The 22,929-nt window shown below is 39.0% G+C and overlaps 1 protein-coding gene across 4 annotated transcripts in view; it reads right to left on the reverse strand.

The window, feature by feature from the left end:
- ARAP2 (ArfGAP with RhoGAP domain, ankyrin repeat and PH domain 2) overlaps positions 1–22,929 on the reverse strand; it is a 186,131-nt gene that overhangs the window by 129,334 nt on the left and 33,868 nt on the right. For all 4 annotated transcript variants that reach the window (XM_010365834.2, XM_030921122.1, XM_030921111.1 and 1 more), the window contains exon 6: positions 22,154–22,507. In XM_010365834.2, the coding sequence (XP_010364136.2) occupies positions 22,154–22,507 (354 nt within the window). The remainder of the gene's footprint in view (positions 1–22,153; positions 22,508–22,929) is intronic.

Here is a 22,929-nt window from a genome sequence, read left to right on the forward strand (position 1 = left end):
TAAAATTACACCAAATCGGATCAAATACAAAAAAAAGTTTTTGAGATTCTTCAGTGCAGACATTTTCACATATAAGCATTGAACTAATTATGATGTAATAAGAACATGTAAAGGTCTTAAAAGCATGTAACCACTTCATATTTAACTCTAATAACAGAAAAATAAAACAAAATAAAAATTTCGGCCAGGGGTGGTGGCTCATGCTTATAATCCCATCACTTTGAGAAGCTGAGGTGGGTGGATCACTGGGCAACATGGCGAAACCCTGTCTCTACAAAATATATTTAAAAAAAAAATAGCCAGGCACGGTGGCGCACACCTGTTGTCCAAGCTATTCGGGAGGCTGCAGTGAAAGGATCACTTGAGCCCAGGAGGTTGAAGCTGCAGTAAGTTATGACTGCACCACTATACTCCAGCCTGGGAGACACAGTGAGAGCCCTATCTCAAAAAAAAAAAAAAAAAAAAAAAAAAATTACTTTAAAAGCATGTTACCACAACTGACCACCCAGCCCTCTTTCCATCATATTTTTCATCTTTCAGCTTCTTTTTAACTTTTCTTGGCCTGTCTTGCAATGGGTTTTCCTCACTTTGCAACATCCAACAGTGTTAGAGGTATCTAGCTTTCACTTTCTCCAGCAACCCAGGGTTCCTTAAATTATCAGCATTAAACGTTAAAAGATAAAGATACATTAAGCAAACACATAATAATTATACACTGGATAAATTAGTCACTTTTTGCTCATTTCATGTTTCTCTCTTCCACACTTAAAGGCAGAAAAATACATACCTTCTAACCCAATCCAAACAGTAATTCAGTAAATCAAGATTTTGTTTTGGGACACAACCCACTTCACACTGTGAATAACAGTAAGCTAGAGCTCAACTACACATATAATCTTCCATTTTAAGATAAAAATAATTAACATCTGTGGGGGATAGAGGCCTTACGGCCTCCCATTACCCCACTATTCCCTTTGCTTACTCCTTATCTTACAGTTACATCTAAATCAACTACAAAGAAATCCTTCCCCAATGACCCGATCCAAAGTGGATAACAAAGTTATTCTCTCTCACAATACCCTCTACTTTTCCTCACAGCACTTAACACAACCTCTAATTTTATATATTTGTTTATTTGCTTAATGTTTGTCTCCCACACCAGGTCTTATGCTTTACAAGGGCAATATTTATTTCCTTCCATATGATCAGCAAGTAGCGCAGAGAGGAAAATGGTACTGAAAAAGAATTTGCTGAAGGAATGAGTGGCATGATTAAAAGCACAGTCCTTCTGGCACCATGTGCGGGATGATAGATAAATAAAATCTCAAATGATCAGCACTCATATAATCAGCATCTTTTAAAAGAAAAGTTGAGGGAATGCAAGAAACTTTAGAACACTCAGAATTAAATTCAAAGTTTTGAAACCTGCCAAAACATCAAGTGTAAAAGGTTTACAACCTATTTTCACATTTCTTACTTAAGATTAACTGCAGCCACTCCAACTCATAAAATTTCTTAGAATTCCATCACCATCTTGATAGACAGTTTGTGGTCTGAGGCATCATCCAGGAACTTAATATTTGTGTCCACAGAAAAAGGGAAAGAGGGAGGGCAGATAACTTAGTATTTGTTAGGTTTACGGATCAGTCAAAGATGCAGCATCTGACTAGCAACATCTCCCCTCTCAGGCGCTCATAATGCAAAAGACACACCCTACTACTGGGCTCTCTGAGGAAAACCTCAGCCTCTGAGAGAATCAGCTCCTAAGATATTCTCCCAATTATTTTAATTTTTCTCAATTGCCAGGTGACTATTTGATGTCTTCATCTATTTTTAACTCAATAGTTTTAAAGATTATTAAATCTCTTTAACATTCTATGAAGGGACAGGTAAATAAGACAAATCCCAGCCGACAGTGAAATGGAATGAGAAGCCACAGGGTGTAGCAGATGAAAGAACAACCGTCCTACAGGTGGAGAAAGCTATTCTGCACTTCTACCATTGAAAGTTGGCTTCTGCGGTCATCCATTCATCCAGTCAGCCATCAAAATCTGCGGGTACATACTCTGTGGACACCACTCTCTGGCCACACTGCCTCTCTTCTCCATACTCTTTCTTGCCTCATGGCCTTCCCATATGCCATTGTCTCTGCTTGGAATGCTGCCTGCCTGCTTCTAACATGGCTGGCTCCTGCTTATTCTTGAGAGTTCACCTTTAATGTCTTTCCCATCAAGTGACCATTTCTGACTATGCACAGATCATTCAGGTCTCTCTGTTCTCTTGCTCCATTTCTTTGCTTAATTATACTAAACAGAACGTGTAATTTTATATTTGTTTTTGCTTCATATATCACCCACACTAAATTTCTTTTTCCCGAGCCTTTTCTTTTTGCAAAATATGCATTTTATTGATACATGTTAATTGACATATTTAAGAGGTAAATGTGGCATTTTGATATATGTATACAATGTGTAATGATCAATCAGGGTAAATATATCCATCACATCCAACAGATGTTGAGATTCTTGAGTACAGAATCCATTTCTGTTTTGTTCATCAAGATAAAACCAGTAACTATCATAGTTTCTCACATACAAGACATACCTAATATTTAGTGAAGAAACAAATGAATGTATTTTTCACTGAAAGATATTTACTTGAATTTCAATTGTATAAATACAGAAATAAACACTACTGAAAAACTTCATCCTTAATTTTATTTTTGCAAATATTAAAAACCAGATTTTTATATGACAAAATAAACACTTTTTTGTAAAACTACTGTTGCAGGATCCTCGGGGTGTTGCTTTTCTGGTCAGAAGCCTCTGTGGCTGGCAGTGCCTTTGCCTGAGTTCTGCTCTAGCCCACTGGGCTTGTTTCACCCATTCGGGGTGAGCAGGCTGTGCTCGGCTCATGCTACCGGCCTGGATCCCATGACTGCCAACGGCGAGCCAGGTGTGGAGCAGTGAGGGGTGTGTGAGCAAGCGAGCATGGGGTCCAGCCACTGCACACAGTGAGGCACGCTGGCTGCTGCAGCGGGGCAGCCAGCACCAGGTGTCTGCACAGGCGCCGGCTCTCTGCAAGGCTGCAGCCGGACCGGGCACACCACAAGCAGCTTCCACGGCTGCCACCAGGAAACATGGTGGTGGCTGGAAGCTTGAGACTACAGGAACCTAAGAGGTCCAAAGAGGGAGTCACAGCCCTGCCTCGGGGCGCTTCCAGGTCTCAGTTCCCTGAAGGGCCGCAGCTCTTCTCTCCTTGTTTTCACGCATAACACGGTGAGAAGGCAAAGTGTTTCGGTCCTGTTTGTGTTAGCTCTTTCAGCCCCGGCGTCTCTCAGGTCCCAAGTTCTTGTCCCGTGTCCAGGAAGAATCAGGTATACACACAAATGGAGGGTGAGCAAGGGGAAGAGGAGCTTTATTGAGTGACAGAATAGCTCAGAGCAGGTCCTGGGTGGGGAGCTCCTCTCTGCAGTGAGGTCATCTGATGTCTGCAGCTCTCAGCAGAGAGTAGGCCCCGGAGTGGGTAGCTCCTCCCTGTAGCTGGTCGTCCTGATGTCTGCGCAGCTCTGGTTGATCTGGGGGCTTTTATGCGCCTCACGGGAGGAAGTGCACACCAACTGGTCCATGGGCGGCCATAGGCAGGCCCAGAAAAGGCACCACAAGTTCCTACTGTGGTCCGCAGGACTAGTCGGCCCCCAACTTTCAGGCCCTCCCTGGCCTGAAGGTGGGGCTTCACCGAGGACCTGCTCCCTTCTGCCCATGGTCCAGCTTCATCTCCTGCTGTTCACAGCGCCCAGGCTGTTCATGCCAAGAGGTGTCTGCAGGCCAGTGCTGAGTTGCCCTCAGTGCTCCCTCAGCTTTCCTCCCTCCCATGCTCATCAGGACCCAAAGGCCAGAGGAGGGCCGAGGCAGCAGGGAGCTGGGTATCAGCACTTCCGCAAGAGTGCACACATCCAGATGGGCTGTGACAGCACCTGGCCCCGGCCCCAATCTTGCTCTGAGATAGGAGCGGACACCGGGAGCAGGGAGAGGCCAGGCAGTAGGAGCAGACACCTTTGAGCTTGCGGGGGTAGGGGGACTCTTCTGGTCCCCAAGAGTGCAAAGATGCCTGGCTCTGCAGCCTTGGCTTGGGCAGCGGCTGCTGCAACCAGGAACACAGGGCTCCTGACTGCTCCCAGCCTCCACCAAGAACACAGGAAGGCCTGAACGCACAGCAACGACTTGGACATCTGTAGCTACACCCAGGAGAGAAGGACTGCTGTCTGCTCCACGGAGTGGGAGGCCTGGGTCCCACAGCCACAACTTGGCAGCTGCAATTGCACCCGAGGAGCTCCCGCTCTACCAGCTCGGAAGGGGCGGGGCTCCCACTTGTCCTTGGCTCACGCCATCTCTGTGGAGTATGCAGCCCTGGCCGCACCTCTCTGCTGCAGCCAGTTTGATGGCAGCAGTGGCTCCAGATTGGTTGCCACTGCCATCACTACCTTATTAAAAAATAAATAAATAAATAAATAAATAAATAAATAAATAAATAAAGCCTACAGAAAGCTTGAAAAGTTCACCATTAATTTCCATGTAATTTCAAAATACATTTTGGAATTAAAAAAACATTTTTGAGATGGAGTTTTGCTCTGTCACCCAGGATGGAGTGCAGTGGCACAATCTCTGCACACTGCAACCTCCACCTCCCAGTGATTCTTCTTCAAGTGATTTTTCTGCCTCAGCCTCCTGAGTAGCTGGGACTACAGGCACACACCACCACACCTGGCTAATTTTTGTATTTTTAGTACAGACAGGGTTTCACCATATTGAACAGGCTGGTCTGGAACTCTTGACCTCATGATCCACCCACCTGGGCCTCACAAAGTGCTGGGATTACAGGCATAAGCAACCACGCCTGGCTGAATTAAAAACTTTTTAACCAACATCTCACCATTAACCCCATCTCTCAGTCCCTATTAATCACCATTCTACTCTGTTTCTATGAGTTTATTTTTTTTTTTTAGATTCCACATATACATAGATCCCACATAAAGGATACAAACTTTCATTTAGAAGAAGAATAAATTCTGGAGATGTAATATATAGCATGGTGACTATAGCTAATAATAACATACTGTACACCTGAAATTTGCTAAGACTGTACATCTTAAGTGTTCTTACCACACACACACACACACACATAAAACTCTGTTAGGTGACAGTTATATCATTAGCTTGTGTTAACCATTTCACAATATATAGGGATATCAAATTATCACACTGTATACCTTAAACAAATAAGATCGTTGATAATTACATCTCAATAAAGCTGGAAACAAAAAGAAAAATTTAAATATGGTTATTTAAAATGTGTGCATTTGATACTTTCCTATTTAAAAATGTAAAATAACCAATTCATTTTTAAACTAAATTCATATAAACACTGAATAAACTATTTTCCTCATTAAAACTATCAACATTCAATTAGCTGTTTTCCACATGTGAATTTCAATACTGAATTCTAATAATTAGTTAAAGATAAAACTTCACACTTAGATCTTTTCTCAGCACTATTCCTATTTTTTTTTGTTTTTGAGACAGAATTTTGCTCTTGTTGCCTAGGCTGGAGTTCAACGGTGCGATCTCGGCTCACCACAACCTCCGCCTCCTAGGTTCATGCCATTCTCCTGCCTCAGCCTCTTGAGTAGCTGAGATTACAGGCATGTGCCACCATTCCTGGCTAATTTTGTATTTTTAGTAGAGACCGAGTTCTCCATGTTGGTCAGGATGGTCTCGAACTCCTGACCTCAGGTGATTCGCCCGTCTCGCCCTTCCAAAGTGCTGGGATTACAGGTGTGATCCCAGCCTTCCTTTTTCTAGCAAATGGAAACTTAAATTAATTCATATTGGTAAACCTTACAAATTAATCAAAATTTCAACTAAATAATAAAATGAAAATCTTGAGAAGTCCCGTGCTTCTAACTGCCAATGTAAAATTAAATTAATAAATATCTATGATTTCTAAATGTTTAAGAATTATCTTTTCTGTGCAAAAGTTCAATACTCCTCTCATGTGTTTCTAAACATATATTCACTATCTGGCAATTAATTTCATTGTAATGACATATAATTAATATATACACTGTAAGAATTTGCTAAAGTACTTCGAAAGTTAATTTCAATTACTAGCTTAATTTGCTTCATAAATTTCAAAAAACAGAAAAAGATAACGTATACAAGACAATGCCATCTTAGTCTATGTTCCAGCTACCACACAATACAAATTAGATCTGAAATAATGACACATTATTGCACAGAAAATAGATTTAAAGTTGCAGTCAATAGAGAAGTTATTTGTTACTACACTTGGTAATAAAAATAGCAAACACATAGTCATTTGTTTCAGGCATTGTGTAGAGCCACATACAAATATTAACTCATCCTCCAGACAACTATGTGAGACAGGTAACATTATTACATCCATTTCAGAGATGAAGGCACAGAGGCAGTGGTTGGTTAAATAATTTGCCCAAGTCATACAACTAATAAAGAACATATCTGGGAGTGTCTTCCCAATGACTGCTCTTAACTGCTACACAAAACAGACATCAGTACATTTTATAGCAAGGTACCCAGGACATCCCTTTAGGTAGTAATAACATTTGACCTCTACATTTTATATGTAACTTCAATCTTGCAAAGTGCTTCAGAATTCCTTCAGGAAAAAAGGTAAAGCCGACATGAAACACATTAGCCTGAGTTTTATCTTATTTTGTTTTTAGGGTTCTGAAGGGAAACATTTCTTTAAGAAGCTTTTTTCAAATAATTTATAAGGCTTGTGCAGTATTATTGAACAGATTTCTATAAACTCTTCCCTTGAGCTCTGGTAGGGCAGGTGGTGTAAAGTTTCAAATGCTTTCATGAAAACAGCTTCACCATCTGGTATCAGTTTTTGTTGTCTCAAAATGTGTTTCTTAAAAATTATTTTTTAACAACACTGTATACACACACAATTAAATCTCTATTTATGAAGTACTCACACAGAGGCACTCCTGTTTAATTTCATTCCTAAGTGCCAGCAGAGTATTTTTTCTTTTTTAATATTACATCTTTATGCTTAAAAAACAAATCCTAGTATCTAACAAGCATGCTAACCAATGATACCAATCTAAGGTGAGACAGGCTACCAAATTGTCACCTTTAAAAATCACACAATTGGAAAGAATATCAAAGATATTAGGTCAAATGTATGGCTTTTATTAATCATGTCATTTAAGGTAATGGAAAACATACTTCTCAAGTATTCTAAACAATCTCAAAGGAAAAAGTATCATCACCATGCTGTTCCAGATTCATCTGCCTTGTTTATACAGCCCTAAAGAATCACAGCATATTTTATGTTATTCCTTCCTCTAACCCTAACGAGATCCAATATTTTCTAGGACTACCATCTCTATAAGTATATATTTTTATTTATCTAATTACTCATTTTTATTCAGCTAATTATTTGTTGATCCAATTACTCTTTTAAGAAGCAGAAGACTTTTAAATGATGCAGTAACAAAGTATTTTAGAGAGAGAAGGATGCAAGGAATTACTAAAATATTTCTATAAAATGCCAGCACTCTCTATTCTAAAGAACACGTTCTCACTTTTAAGCAAACCGAAATAACAATTTCCAAGATTATATGAACCAAATGAACTGGGGCCAAAAAATGAAAATAAAACAAAAAAAGTATCTTCAATCTCAGCTTCCATCTCTGCTATATCTACATCTTAAAATGAGAAAAAAAAAAAAAAAAAAAAGGTACTCAACATAAAATTCCAGGGGCTAAAAAGATTCTTGGAAGTCAATGATAAAGCCTGAATTTTAGTGTGCAACTACTAATTTTAAACATATCTACAAAGAGCTTAGTGCTTTCATAAAGTGGTGTATAAAAAGCTACATTAAAAGATTCACACTTCTTCATTTTATGGAGTCATATCATACAAAATACATCATGAACCAGTTTCCAGTTAAAAATATCAGTTAAAAGCTTGCATTTACTTCTACTCCTCCCCAGACCTCACTAAAAGACATCAAAGGATTAAGAAACAAATAAAAATAAATATATGCCTACAAACCAACACTGACTAGAGAAGTCAAGGACAGTAACAATAGCTAGAAATCTGGAAACAGAAGGAGAGATAAAAACTGATCGCTAAGTCAGCATTAGATTGAATTAAGAGGAAAACACATTTACTCTTGCATTACCTCTGACAATCTCAGGAAATAGAGGTACCAAGTAACTCTGGAAGTGACTATGAAAGTGAGGGTGAGGCGCTGATAGTGGATAAGTTGAAAGGCAGTTTAAGATGTAGACTTGCACTCCAACATCACAGAATCCTTCTCCCCCACTTTGCACTGTTGGAAAACTGTCTCTCTGCCTTCACTCAACATAATAGTGTAGTTTTATTCAATGGACAGAATAAAACAGGAGGTTTTGGGGCTAGGAGACTCAGGCATAGCTATACTAAAGTAGAGGAATCAAATAAAAGTCTACATCATAACTACCAATACTCAAAGTCCACTTTCCCTCATGAGCCAACTGAAAACTGGTTACCAGGCTGGGCACAGTGGCTCACGCTGTAATCCCAGCATTTTGGGAGGCCGAGGTGGGTAGGTCACCTGAGGTCAGGAGATCAAGATCAGCCTGAGCAACAGGGAGAAACTCCATCTCTACTAAAAATACAAAAATTAGCCGGGCATGGTGGTGTGTGTCTGTAATCCAGCTACTTGGGAGGCTGAGGCAGGAGAATTACTTGAACCTGGGAGGCGGAGGTTGCAGTGAGCCAAGATCATGCCACTGTACTCCATCCTGGGTGACAGGGCAACACTCCGTCTCCAAAAAAAAAAAACTGGTTACCAGGCCTATAACGCTCAGGAAGAAGATTCACTTAAAAGATACTAGCATGAGGCTTCTGTATGTAAACATATTACTAAAAAACCTACCATGATCGTCTTACAAGAAACAAATAGCAAGGACCATCAGAGCCTACAGTGCTTCTAATCAGTTTTGCAATATTTCACTCTAAAATGACAGCTCAAGATTAACATGACATTTGAGAAAAATATCACTAAGGTAAAAGATAGAGACAAAATCACCCCTCCAAAAAGTTAAAAGAAATAGACTCTATAGGAAAGCTTCAAAAAAAAGTATTAATATCTTCAGAGAAGTAAAAGGATTTATTTGTGAAAAAGTAACACTATGCCATAAAAAGAACAGTCAAAAGAAAATGTTTTGTGTGTTACACTATAACAACAAAACAAAAACTGGGTTAGAAAACACAACTGAAGAAACTTCCTAGTGAGTGGAAAGGGAAAATTGAAAAACTAGATATTTATCAGGGTTTCAGGGCAAGAGGTCCAACACCAAACTACCAGGAATTCTAGAAAGAAAAAAAAAGTTATTGAAGAATAAAACAAGAAAATCTCCAAGAACTGATAAATAGGCTATGTATAAAGAATCAAAAATGAGATTTCTCAATACTACCTCTAGATTACTAGGAATCTCGAATATAAATTGCTGATCTGGAGAAGTATTCTTTCCGGTTAAGATTTCTAAAACAGGGGGCGGAGCAAGATGGCCGAATAGGAACAGCTCCAGTCTCCAACTCCCAGCGCGAGCAACACAGAAGACCGGTGATTTCTGCATCTTCAACTGAGGTACTGGGGTCATCTCACTAGGGAGTGCCGGACAATCGGCGCTGGTCAGTTGCTGCAGCCTGACCAGCAAGAGCTGAAGCAGGGCGAGGCATCGCCTCACCTGGGAAGCGCAAGGGGGAAGGGTATCCCTTTTCCTAGCCAGGGGAACTGAGACACACAACACCTGGAAAATTGGGTAACTCCCACCCCAATACCGCGCTCTAAGCAAACGGGCACACCAAAAGAATACATCCCTCACCTGGCCGGGAGGGTCCCACGCCCACGGAGCCGCCCTCATTGTTAACACAGCAGTCTGCGGCGATCTAACCGCAAGGCAGCAGCGAGGCTGGGGGAGGGGCACCCGCCATTGCTGAGGCTTAAGTAGGTAAACAAAGCTGCTGGGAAGCTCGAACTGGGTGGAGCTCACAGCAGCTCAAGGAAACCTGCCTGTCTCTATAGACTCCACCTCTGGGGCAGGGCTCAGCTAAAAAAACAACAGGGGAAGCAGCAGAGGCCTGAGCAGACGCGAACGACTCTGTCTGACAGGTACACTTGCTGTTCAGCAATATTCTATCTTCTGCAACCTCTGCTGCTGATACCCAGGCAAACAGGGTCTGGAGTGGACCTCAAGCAATCTCCAACAGACCTATAGCTGAGGGTCCTGACTGTCAGAAGGAAAACTATCAAACAGGAAGGACACCTATACCAAAACCCCATCAGTACGTCACCATCATCAAAGAACAGAGACAGATAAAACCACAAAGATGGGGAAAAAGCAGGGCAGAAAAGCTGGAAATTCAAAAAATAAGAGCGCATCTCCCCCTGCAAAGGAGCGCAGCCCATCGCCAGCAACGGATCGAAGCTGGTCAGAGAATGACTTTGACGAGATGAGAGAAGAAGGCTTCAGTCCATCAAACTTCTCAGAGCTAAAGGAGGAATTACGTACCCAGCGAAAAGAAACTAAAAATCTTGAAAAAAGAGTGGAAGAATTGACAGCTAGACTAATTAATGCAGAGAAGGTCATAAACGAAATGACAGAGATGAAAACCATGACACGAGAAATACGTGACAAATGCACAAGCTTCAGTAACCGACTCGATCAACTGGAAGAAAGAGTATCAGCGATTGAGGATCAAATGAATGAAATGAAGCGAGAAGGGAAACCAAAAGAAAAAAGAAGAAAAAGAAATGAACAAAGCCTACAAGAAGTATGGGATTATGTAAAAAGACCAAATCTATGTCTGATTGGGGTGCCTGAAAGGGAGGGCGGAAATGGAACCAAGTTGGAAAACACTCTTCAGGACATCATCCAGGAGAACTTCACCAACCTAGTAGGGCAGGCCAACATTCAAATTCAGGAAATACAGAGAACGCCACAAAGATACTCCTCCAGAAGAGCAACTCCAAGACACATAATTGCCAGATTCACCAAAGTTGAAATGAAGGAAAAAATCTTCAGGGCAGCCAGAGAGAAAGGTCGGGTTACCCACAAAGGGAAGCCCATCAGACTAACAGCAGATCTCTCGGCAGAAACTCTACAAGCCAGAAGAGAGTGGGGGCCAATATTCAACGTTCTTAAAGAAAAGAATTTTAAACCCAGAATTTCATATCCAGCCAAACTAAGTTTCATCAGTGAAGGAGAAATAAAATCCTTTACAGATAAGCAAATGCTTAGAGATTTTGTCACCACCAGGCCTGCCTTACAAGAGACCCTGAAGGAAGCCCTAAACATGGAAAGGAACAACCGGTACCAGCCATTGCAAAAACATGCCAAAATGTAAAGACCATCGAGGCTAGGAAGAAACTACATCAACTAACGAGCAATATAACCAGTTAATATCATAATGGCAGGATCAAGTTCACACATAACAATATTAACCTTAAATGTTAATGGACTAAATGCTCCAATTAAAAGACACAGACTGGCAAACTGGATAAAGAGTCAAGACCCATCAGTCTGCTGTATTCAGGAGACCCATCTCACATGCAGAGACATACATAGGCTCAAAATAAAGGGATGGAGGAAGATCTACCAAGCAAATGGAGAACAAAAAAAAGCAGGGGTTGCAATCCTAGTCTCTGACAAAACAGACTTTAAACCATCAAAGATCAAAAGAGACAAAGAAGGCCATTACATAATGGTAAAGGGATCAATTCAACAGGAAGAGCTAACTATCCTAAATATATATGCACCCAATACAGGAGCACCCAGATTCATAAAGCAAGTCCTTAGAGACTTACAAAGGGACTTAGACTCCCATACAATAATAATGGGAGACTTCAACACTCCACTGTCAACATTAGACAGATCAACGAGACAGAAAGTTAACAAGGATATCCAGGAATTGAACTCATCTCTGCACCAAGCGGACCTAATAGACATCTATAGAACTCTCCACCCCAAATCAACAGAATATACATTCTTCTCAGCACCACATCACACTTATTCCAAAATTGACCACATAATTGGAAGTAAAGCACTCCTCAGCAAAGGTACAAGAACAGAAATTATAACAAACTGTCTCTCAGACCACAGTGCAATCAAACTAGAATTCAGGACTAAGAAACTCAATCAAAACTGTTCAACTACATGGAAACTGAACAACCTGCTCCTGAATGACTACTGGGTACATAACGAAATGAAAGCAGAAATAATGATGTTCTTTGAAACCAATGAGAACAAAGATGCAACATACCAGAATCTCTGGGACACATTTAAAGCAGTGTGTAGAGGGAAATTTATAGCACTAAATGCCCACAAGAGAAAGCAGGAAAGATCTAAAATTGACACTCTAACATCACAATTAAAAGAACTAGAGAGGCAAGAGCAAGCACATTCAAAAGCTAGCAGAAGGCAGGAAATAACTAAGATCAGAGCCGAACTGAAGGAGATAGAGACACAAAAAACCCTCCAAAAAATCAATGAATCCAGGAGTTGGTTTTTTGAAAAGATCAACAAAATTGACAGACCGCTAGCAAGACTAATAAAGAAGAAAAGAGAGAGGAATCAAATAGACGCAATAAAAAATGATAAAGGGGCTATCACCACCGACCCCACTGAAATACAAACTACCATCAGAGAATACTATAAACACCTCTATGCAAATCAACTAGAAAATCTAGAAGAAATGGATAATTTCCTGGACACTTACACTCTCCCAAGACTAAACCAGGAAGAAGTTGAATCCCTGAATAGACCAATAGCAGGCTCTGAAATTGAGGCAACAATTAATAGCCTACCCACCAAAAAAAGTCCAGGACCAGATGGATTCACAGCTGAATTCTACCAGAGGTACAAGGAGGAGCTGGTACCATTCCTTCTGAAACTATTCCAATCAATAGAAAAAGAGGGAATCCTCCCTAATTCATTTTATGAGGCCAACATCATCCTGATACCAAAGCCTGGGAGAGTCACAACAAAAAAAGAGAATTTTAGACCAATATCCCTGATGAACATCGATGCAAAAATCCTCAATAAAATATTGGCAAACCGGATTCAGCAGCACATCAAAAAGCTTATCCACCATGATCAAGTGGGCTTCATCCCTGGGATGCAAGGCTGGTTCAACATTCGCAAATCAGTAAACATAATCCAGCATATAAACAGAACCAAAGTCAAGAACCACATGATTATCTCAACAGATGCAGAAAAGGCTTTTGACAAAATTCAACAGCCCTTCATGCTAAAAACGCTCAATAAATTCGGTATTGATGGAACGTACCTCAAAATAATAAGAGCTATTTATGACAAACCCACAGTTAATATCATACTGAATGGGCAAAAACTGGAAAAATTCCCTTTGAAAACTGGCACAAGACAGGGATGCCCTCTCTCACCACTCCTATTCAACATAGTCTTGGAAGTTCTGGCTAGGGCAATCAGGCAAGAGAAAGAAATCAAGGGTATCCAGTTAGGAAAAGAAGAAGTCAAATTGTCCCTGTTTGCAGATGACATGATTGTATATTTAGAAAACCCCATCGTCTCAGCCCAAAATCTCCTTAAGCTGATAAGCAACTTCAGCAAAGTCTCAGGATACAAAATTAATGTGCAAAAATCACAAGCATTCTTATACACCAGTAACAGACAAGCAGAGAGCCAAATCAGGAATGAACTTCCATTCACAATTGCTTCAAAGAGAGTAAAATACCTAGGAATCCAACTTACAAGGGATGTCAAGGACCTCTTCAAGGAGAACTACAAACCACTGCTCAGTGAAATCAAAGAGGACACAAACAAATGGAAGAACATACCATGCTCATGGATAGGAAGAATCAATATCGTGAAAATGGCCATACTGCCCAAGGTTATTTATAGATTCAATGCCATCCCCATCAAGCTACCAATGAGTTTCTTCACAGAATTGGAAAAAACTGCTTTAAAGTTCATATGGAACCAAAAAAGAGCCCGCATTGCCAAGATAATCCTAAGTCAAAAGGACAAAGCTGGAGGCATCACGCTACCTGACTTCAAACTATACTACAAGGCTACAGTAACCAAAACAGCATGGTACTGGTACCAAAACAGAGATATAGACCAATGGAACAGAACAGAGTCCTCAGAAATAATACCACACATCTACAGCCATCTGATCTTTGACAAACCTGAGAAAAACAAGAAATGGGGAAAGGATTCCCTATTTAATAAATGGTGCTGGGAAAATTGGCTAGCCATAAGTAGAAAGCTGAAACTGGATCCTTTCCTTACGCCTTATATGAAGATTAATTCAAGATGGATTAGAGACTTAAATGTTAGACTTAATACCATAAAAACCCTAGAAGAAAATCTAGGTAGTACCATTCAGGACATAGGCATGGGCAAGGACTTCATGTCTAAAACACCAAAAGCAACGGCAGCAAAAGCCAAAATTGACAAATGGGATCTAATTAAACTAAAGAGCTTCTGCACAGCAAAAGAAACTACCATCAGAGTGAACAGGCAACCTACAGAATGGGAGAAAATTTTTGCAATCTACTCATCTGACAAAGGGCTAATAGCCAGAATCTACAAAGAACTCAAACAAATATACAAGAAAAAAACAAACAACCCCATCAAAAAGTGGGGAAAGGATATGAACAGACATTTCTCAAAAGAAGACATTCATACAGCCAACAGACACATGAAAAAATGCTCATCATCACTCGCCATCAGAGAAATGCAAATCAAAACCACAATGAGATACCATCTCACACCAGCTAGAATGGCAATCATTAAAAAATCAGGAAACAACAGGTGTTGGAGAGGATGTGGAGAAATAGGAACACTTTTACACTGTTGGTGGGATTGTAAACTAGTTCAACCATTATGGAAAACAGTATGGCAATTCCTCAAGGATCTAGAACTAGATGTACCATATGACCCAGCCATCCCACTACTGGGTATATACCCAAAGGATTATAAATTATTCTACTACAAAGACACATGCACACGTATGTTTATTGCAGCACTATTCACAATAGCAAAGACTTGGAATCAACGGAAATGTCCATCTGTGACAGACTGGATTAAGAAAATGTGGCACATATACACCATGGAATACTATGCAGCCATAAAAAAGGATGAGTTTGCGTCCTTTGTAGGGACATGGATGCAGCTGGAAACCATCATTCTTAGCAAACTATCACAAGAACAGAAAACCAAATACCGCATGTTCTCACTCATAGGTGGGAACTGAACAATGAGATCACTTGGACTCGGGAAGGGGAACATCACACACCGGGGCCTATCATTGGGAGGGGAGAGGGGGGAGGGATTGCATTGGGGAGTTATACATGATATAAATGATGACTTGATGGGTGCTGACGAGTTGATGGGTGCAGCACACCAACATGGCACAAATATACATATGTAACAAACCTGCACGTTATGCACATGTACCCTAGAACTTAAAGTATAATAAAAAATAAAACATAAAAAAAAGATTTATAAAACATAATAAATCAACAATAACAATGTTTAGTGGGGAGAAAAAGACATTTTCAAGCATGGAAGGTCTGAAAACATTGACTCCCTATCCACCTTTTCTCAGGAAGCTTCAAAGAGTTGTACTTTATCTAAAGAAAAGATGGAGAGACAAAAACACTAGAGAGAGGAATAGAGAATCCCAAAGATGATACAAGGGAATTCCAAGATGCTAGTGTGCACTCAGCCTGGGGAACAACCAGCCCAAACTAAAGTTTTCTTAGCGGGCAGTCGGATGATGAAATTGATAGGTATATTTATTTTGGTTACTTCAGAGATTCATATTTTGAGGAAGAATTTTCAGATGAAGGAATACACATATTAAAAATAAAGCAAACAGGCCAGACACGGTGGCTCACGCCTGTAATACCAGCACTATGGGAGGCCGAGGAGGGTAGATCACGAGGTCAGGAGTTCAAGACCAACCTGGCCAAGATGGTAAAACCCCGACTCTACTAAAAATACAAAAATTAGCCAGGCATGGTGGTGGGTGCCTGTAATCCCAGCTACTTGGGAGGCTGTGGCAGAGAACTGCTTGAACCCGACAGGTGAAGTTTGCAGTGAGCCAAGATCACGCCACTTTACTCCAGCCTGGGCAACAGAGTGAGACTCAGTCTCAAAAAAAAAAAAAAAAAAAAAAAAAAAAAAAAAAAAAAAAAAGGTAAGCAAAAGAAAAAATCAACAATTATTAATTCAACAAAAATTAAACATTGTCAACGAAAAAAATTATTCATACTATGCTACATTGCTCAAAAATGAGTAGCCTTTACAGTTATAATATAAAACACAGTTACAGATATCTAAATATCTTATGTAACTATTTTAAAAGGATAATAGGAATTGTGTCTAGGAGGGAAAGAGGAAACAGTGGTTAAAATGAATAAATATGATCTTCCATGGTGGTACATCAACAGCTAATCCCTAACACTGAACAGTTAAAAAAAAAAGTATAAAAATAATAAGACATACAAAACAAATGCTAAAAGTAACTATAAAAGAGTTGAAAGGGGCTGCCCCTTATGAAGAGGTTGGAGGGAGGAAATGTCACCTTTTTTTTTTTTTATTATAACGCCTTTCCTTTATTGCTCCATTAATACATATGTAATAATGTTCTTACCAGTACATTTCACTATATCCCTTCAAACAACCTCTCCGTTATGTCACTATCAGAAACTGACAAATGGACTATTAATAGTTCGATAGAAATATGTTTAGTATCATACCCCGGGTCACAGAGTTTAAAATATCAAGGTACTAATATATTCTGGAAATACCTACTTAAAACTGAATTTTTTTTTTATTATACTTTAAGTTCTAGGGTACATGTGCACAACATGCAGGTTTGTTACATATGTATACATGTGCCATGTTGGTGTGCTGCACCCATTAACTCGTCATTTACATTAGGTATATCTCCTAATGCTATCCCTTGCCCCTGCCCCACAATAGGACCCGGTGTGTGATGTTCCCCTTCCTGTATTCAAGTGATCTCATTGTTCAATTCCTACCTATAAGTGAGAACACGCAGTATTTGGTTTTCTGTTCTTGCGATAGTTTGCTGAGAATGATGGTTTCCAGCTGCATCCATGTCCTTTTATTTAAATAAGCTATGTACTACTTTCTGACACATAAACTATGTGCTTGTATAACAATCAAACATTGAATTCTGAAAGTTCAGTGTGAACACATGATCTGTTTACCTTGTACTTATCAAAGTATGAACTGACTGGGACTCATAGTAACATTATTTAAGGTCCTCTGCAATAAAATGGTGTTCTGAAAGAAAAAGAAAATCGAGGTTTATTGAGCATCAGTTAAGAGTGAGGCCCAAAGTTACCTACTTTTCCAAATGATTTCACAGAAGTAGTCTTGACCTCATGCATTTACGTGAAAAATGGAGGTTCCAAGAAATGGAGTCACACAGCAAATGAATGATGTCTGTCTGATTCCAAACCCTATTCATTTCTCTGCAGCTAAGATGGCTGAAAGGAATTAACCAGGTAATATTATGGAGACTGAAACTAACTTTTTTCCTCCTCAAACTGCAACAATATTAAAGCTTTTTATTTCCTTGGCACAATGTTTACCAGTAGCAAGTGCTTTGAGAAACGGCCATCTAATTTTCAGATTAAAAAAGAAAACATACTTTTTATCAAGGATTTCGGATTCACTTTTAAGTTCAACAAGGTGACTGATATGTAACACCCTAGTCAAACATGGACTTGCCAACTTTCTGCTACACCTGCCTTTCACTGCATCCCCAAGAAAGTATACCAAGAGACCCAAGACACTCAAACACTTGTGTAGCCAGGTGGGAAATTCTTCCAATAAAGGAGCCTTGGAGATTGGATGATGACATGGAAACTGACAAAGGCACAAACAATATAAGCTCTGAATTCCTCCCAGGTCTTGGGCTATTGGCTTCTGGGAGCTCTGACTCCCAGTCACTGTCTGAGATCTAACCTTTTCTTGGTATTTGATCATTGGCTTTTTCACTTTCCCTAGTTATGTGTTCTCTGGACACGCTTTTCACTGGCAGTTTCTCTCTCCTGGTCCTAGAACCCAACTGTCCATCTTCAATAAAATAACTCCAACCTCCACCTGCTCACTATCTCAACCCTCAAGTACATCTAGATATCACCACTATCATTGCCTTTCCCTCTAGAGAGAAAAGCATTTTACTAAAAATGCCAGTTAAAATCTTATCCATTTTCCAAATGGCAATTCAACTGCTACCCTCTCCTTCCTGGAAGGCCTTTGGAGAAATGGCTTCTCAACCCTTGGTAACCTCAGGACTCTGTACATACCAATTATACTTTTGTCTTTGGGTTTGATTGCTATTCACATATACATTTCTTTTCTGCCTTACATGGAAGCTACAACAAGATCAGGAACACATCTTGCTCATCTGTGTCCTTCACCATCTCCAAGTGTTGACTTAACCTCACATGATCAACTGTAGCTGTCTCAGGCTCACACTGCCACATCAGTACTCCTCATGGCCAAAAAAAAAAAAAGTTAAATTTTAAAAAAGAGGAATTTCCCCAAGTAAGAAATAAAGTCCTAAAACATTTCAAGTAAAATAGAAATTCTTTAATACACACAGCAGTTTTTATAAAGATGCTCTGTGTGTCATGCTGAACACAGAAACATCTTTAGAAAATAGTATTGTAAAAATTCAAAAGGGTTTCTTTTGCATATATTCTTGGAGATGTTAATTTATGCATCTCCTAGAAGAGGCACAGCACATCCAACCATGTTCTCTTTTCTTTACAACAGCTTCAAACGTTTCTCTTCTGAGATGCATATTTGGGAAATGCTGGAATAAATTATATGCAGTCTTTCACATTTGCATCTATACAAATCTGCTGAAAAGCTTATTATTTACAGCTGAGAAAAAGTGAAGAAGATGATTTACTTTAATCCTCAAAACCAGTGAGAGGTTTTTAAAAGCAAGTATCACTTATTAAGCTTTTCATCTGCTTTGACCTATTCAAAATACAGCCCCCAAAATTCCACATTTTATTGTTTCTTTCACACAGTTTTTAAACCACTAGTTTTAGGGATATTATATTTAGGTCATTCAAGTATTTAAACAACTTTTCATATATTAAACCAGAAATGTTTCAGTATTTCTTTTGTTGTATGGTGTCATACAATTATATTCTTAACCATATATTGGGCAATGTTCACACACTAGGCATTGATTCAGAATTGGCATTTCCATTTCAAAAGTAAATAGATAACCATGTGAAATAAGTTCAGATTGTGAATGTGATTATTTTGTTTAATGACATTCATTAAACAAAAGACAGCTGTATACACTATTTGAAAAAGTATAAACTAGAATGTGTCTGTTAGTTTTTAAATTGTATTTTGACAATTGTATTTTGATAATTTACGTGCATGTCTTTAAGGGGGAAACAATTATGAAAAAAAAATAAAAATCACCAAGAGTCCACTACCCTGTTAATGTATAACAGCATTATCAATGGTTCTTGGAGATTTTCAGCCACAAATATGTTGTTGAGTTCAGCAGCTTATATTACAAAGTTCTTATAAATTGCTGTTTTAGAAAAATTAAAAGAAAATATGTCTAATGCTAGGTTTTTCACAGATTCATTCTACAACAAATACTAAGCATCTACCACGAGCTAGGCAGTGTTCTGCTAAGGCTATCACAGCACAAGAAAAGCAATGCAGATGCCTGTCCCCACGGAGCTTGTATGAAATAAATAAATCATCTGGCCTGTAAGCCCTGTAGAAGAAAGTAATTAAGGGAGTGGTGGGGTGGCAGGGGAGAGCAAGTTGTAGTATTAAATTTGGTGGCCAGGGCTTAAATGCAAAGGAGACATTATAGTATGAACTTGAGAGAAGTTCAAGCCATGTTACTCTTGAGGGAAGAGCATTTCGGGCAGAAAGAAATACAAATGCAGAGGCCTCTAAGGAGGACCTCCGCTTTTTATTACTTCTGTATTTTACTGGACCACAGCCTCATTCATTGGCTACATCTGCTTTTATGCTATAACTGCTGAGTTAAATAGTTGCAACAGAGACCATTTGACTATAAAGCTTAAACTATTTAATACCTGACCCTTTATGGAAAAAGTTTGTTGACACCTGCTATATGGAGTTCGGAATCCCATCTCAATCAGTGCTGTCTGGTTCAAAGAGACATGCGGCCATGAGTTAAACAAAGCTCAGCAACCACTGCGTAAGGAAGGGGTAGGCATCACTTTGTTTACTTTAATGAACATCTTAAACCCTCACAATAGCCTACAGAGTCTAATTAGGAAAGGAAAAATTCTGGATTCTACTTCTGATTTAATGAATGCATGCGTTTTGGCCAGCTACACATATTTCTTTCAAGTCATAGCAATATAATCATGTAGAAGAGTTTTAAAATTTCTTGGTGACATACAAAGCTCCTTGGTTTATTTTCTTATATCCATTTATCCTGGTATTTTGGATGGGGGGGCAGGGGTGAGCTTTAGGACAGAAAATGCAATTATTTCCCCCAAAATAGAAAAATATAAATCCAGAAAACTTACAGCATCTAACCTTAGGCAGGTTCAGAATAGAAATAATGGAAAGTCAAAGTTCTGAAAAAGAGAGACAGAATATATCCTAACTGTCCCAGAGGTGGCCAACAATGGTAAAACTTTCTCAATGTGCCTGCAGCATAAACAGACCAACCCTGTAAAGGGCGAGATCTCACCCGGGACACACAGGAAACCACAGCTGCTGGGGGCTTTGTACTCAAAGTCTGTTTCTTCTTCCAGTGATACTTTAAGAGAGCACTTGGACCTCCCTAAATACTTAGATTTCACAGAAATGAATTCAAGAATATTCAAGTTCACTGATTCATTCCACTAGTGTTCAGACCTGAGCAGTGATCCACACGTTTGACATCTGAATATGCACTTACCAATAACACTTAGGACTAAAAAGAAAAAGCAGAGGGTTTTGTCATCATAATGTAACCAGAAAGAAGTGACACAAGTAGCTGACAGTAAGAAGTACTCTGCTTTGGCTTATTCAAAATCAAATTTCCTAAAGGATGAAAATATATAAGGTACTAACATATAATTACTAACCATATAATTTTGGGGTGTTTTGCTATCTTTTGAAATGTAATTCCTGCTTCTACTAGTCATCTGATGCCGCTTCTGGCAGATTTTTTTTTCAATTAAAATTATTTTAGATCAAACCAATCCTTTCTAGAAATGACATACATTTCAGGAGAATAGGAGAGAAAAACAGCACACTGTAGGGACTCACCACATTAGCTACTGATACATGAAAGCTTTAATCTCAAAATCATTTAATAATTCAAGAAAAACATTTCAAGTAAATATTTCAAAAAGACATCTAAAAATCAGGATGCTAGAAAACAATTCTAATTAAATATAATCCTTCCCCAAAGACTTCTCAGTACTGTAAAATGCTTAAAGGACAAAAGTTTCTTTGTAAACATCTGCTGATAAATCCATTGAAAAGTGTAATATTCACGGAACTCTGACCTTCTTTGTAACATACAAAAATTAAAACAATATATCAATAACAGTGAAGACCTAAACCTAACAAAGATGTACTTTTCCCTAACTACAATAAGCCTTGTATTCTCAAACAGAACACTGTTATGATATGAGCAAAAGCCAAACAGTGTGGGCTGAGTAATACTAACTCAGTCTGTCTTGTTTTTCTTTGTTACATACTGGGACACAGATTAGCCCATTTTGATGCGAACTTAGAAGGTAACATTAAGAAATTAGATGTGAAGTCATAATTTTCTATTTTAATTTGCAATTCTGGACCTTAATGCAGCATTGCATTGCACATCTCTCTCCTTATGTCTAAAGAATAGCACTGGCAAAAGCGTGCTGAAAGTCCCTAAAAATGGCATCTCTGTGGATGTGTGTGTGTGTGGAGGTGGAGTGGGGGAACAGTATCCCAGAAGGTTTAGAAATGAATAAACTTCAAATTTTAAAAATATGCCACTTATGAAATAAATGAATACGTACATACCCTTGAGGAGAGAGTTTATCCAGCCATCCCGATTTAACCTTCTTTACAGATGCTCCATAAAAGCAGGCATAGGGAGATATTGCCTGTGAAGAAACAGCTGATGAATCAGCATTTCCACTTGTTGAGCTTAATGGATAACTGTGCCTATTAACGGAGTCCAAAGTCAATGCTTTTTGAATCCTAGATTTAGATGCCTTTGAATTTTTTCTTCTTAAACTCTGAAAGCATTCTTCTACTGTTGAGTATTCTGATTCAGAAGCAGTGTCTATCAAAAAATTGTTTTTGTCCTCTCGAGGTATCCAAATATCTTCCACCTTGTCCTCACTTATTTTCTCCTTTCTGTTATCATATATGCTAAATGGAAAAATGATGTAAACATTTCAAAGTGCTATATGTGATTTAAGACATCAGTGACATTTTGAAAATTTATAAATAACCAATAACAGAAACATAAGGCCAGGAAAATCCTAGAGTTTCAATCAACCCTATTGAAAATTATTTTAACTCTTCCAGAAAAACTAAGTAAAATTCTTTCAGTAACCTATGACATATGTGAATACTACTACAAGTTTTTTCTTAGGTATAATTTAATCTTATCCCTTTTATTTTGGACGGTTAGGTGCAGGTGCTAAGGATGGAGACTGGGTATATTCTTCACATCACAATTTAAACATCTTTAATAGCACAACTAAGTGGCCAGCCCAATGTCTCTGGGCAACATCATAGACCATTAACTCATCTATATGGAGATCTTATTTCCCACTTGTTTATCACTC

This window comes from Rhinopithecus roxellana, chromosome 2, assembly GCF_007565055.1.
Source record: "Rhinopithecus roxellana isolate Shanxi Qingling chromosome 2, ASM756505v1, whole genome shotgun sequence".
NCBI classification, from domain to species: domain Eukaryota; kingdom Metazoa; phylum Chordata; class Mammalia; order Primates; family Cercopithecidae; genus Rhinopithecus; species Rhinopithecus roxellana.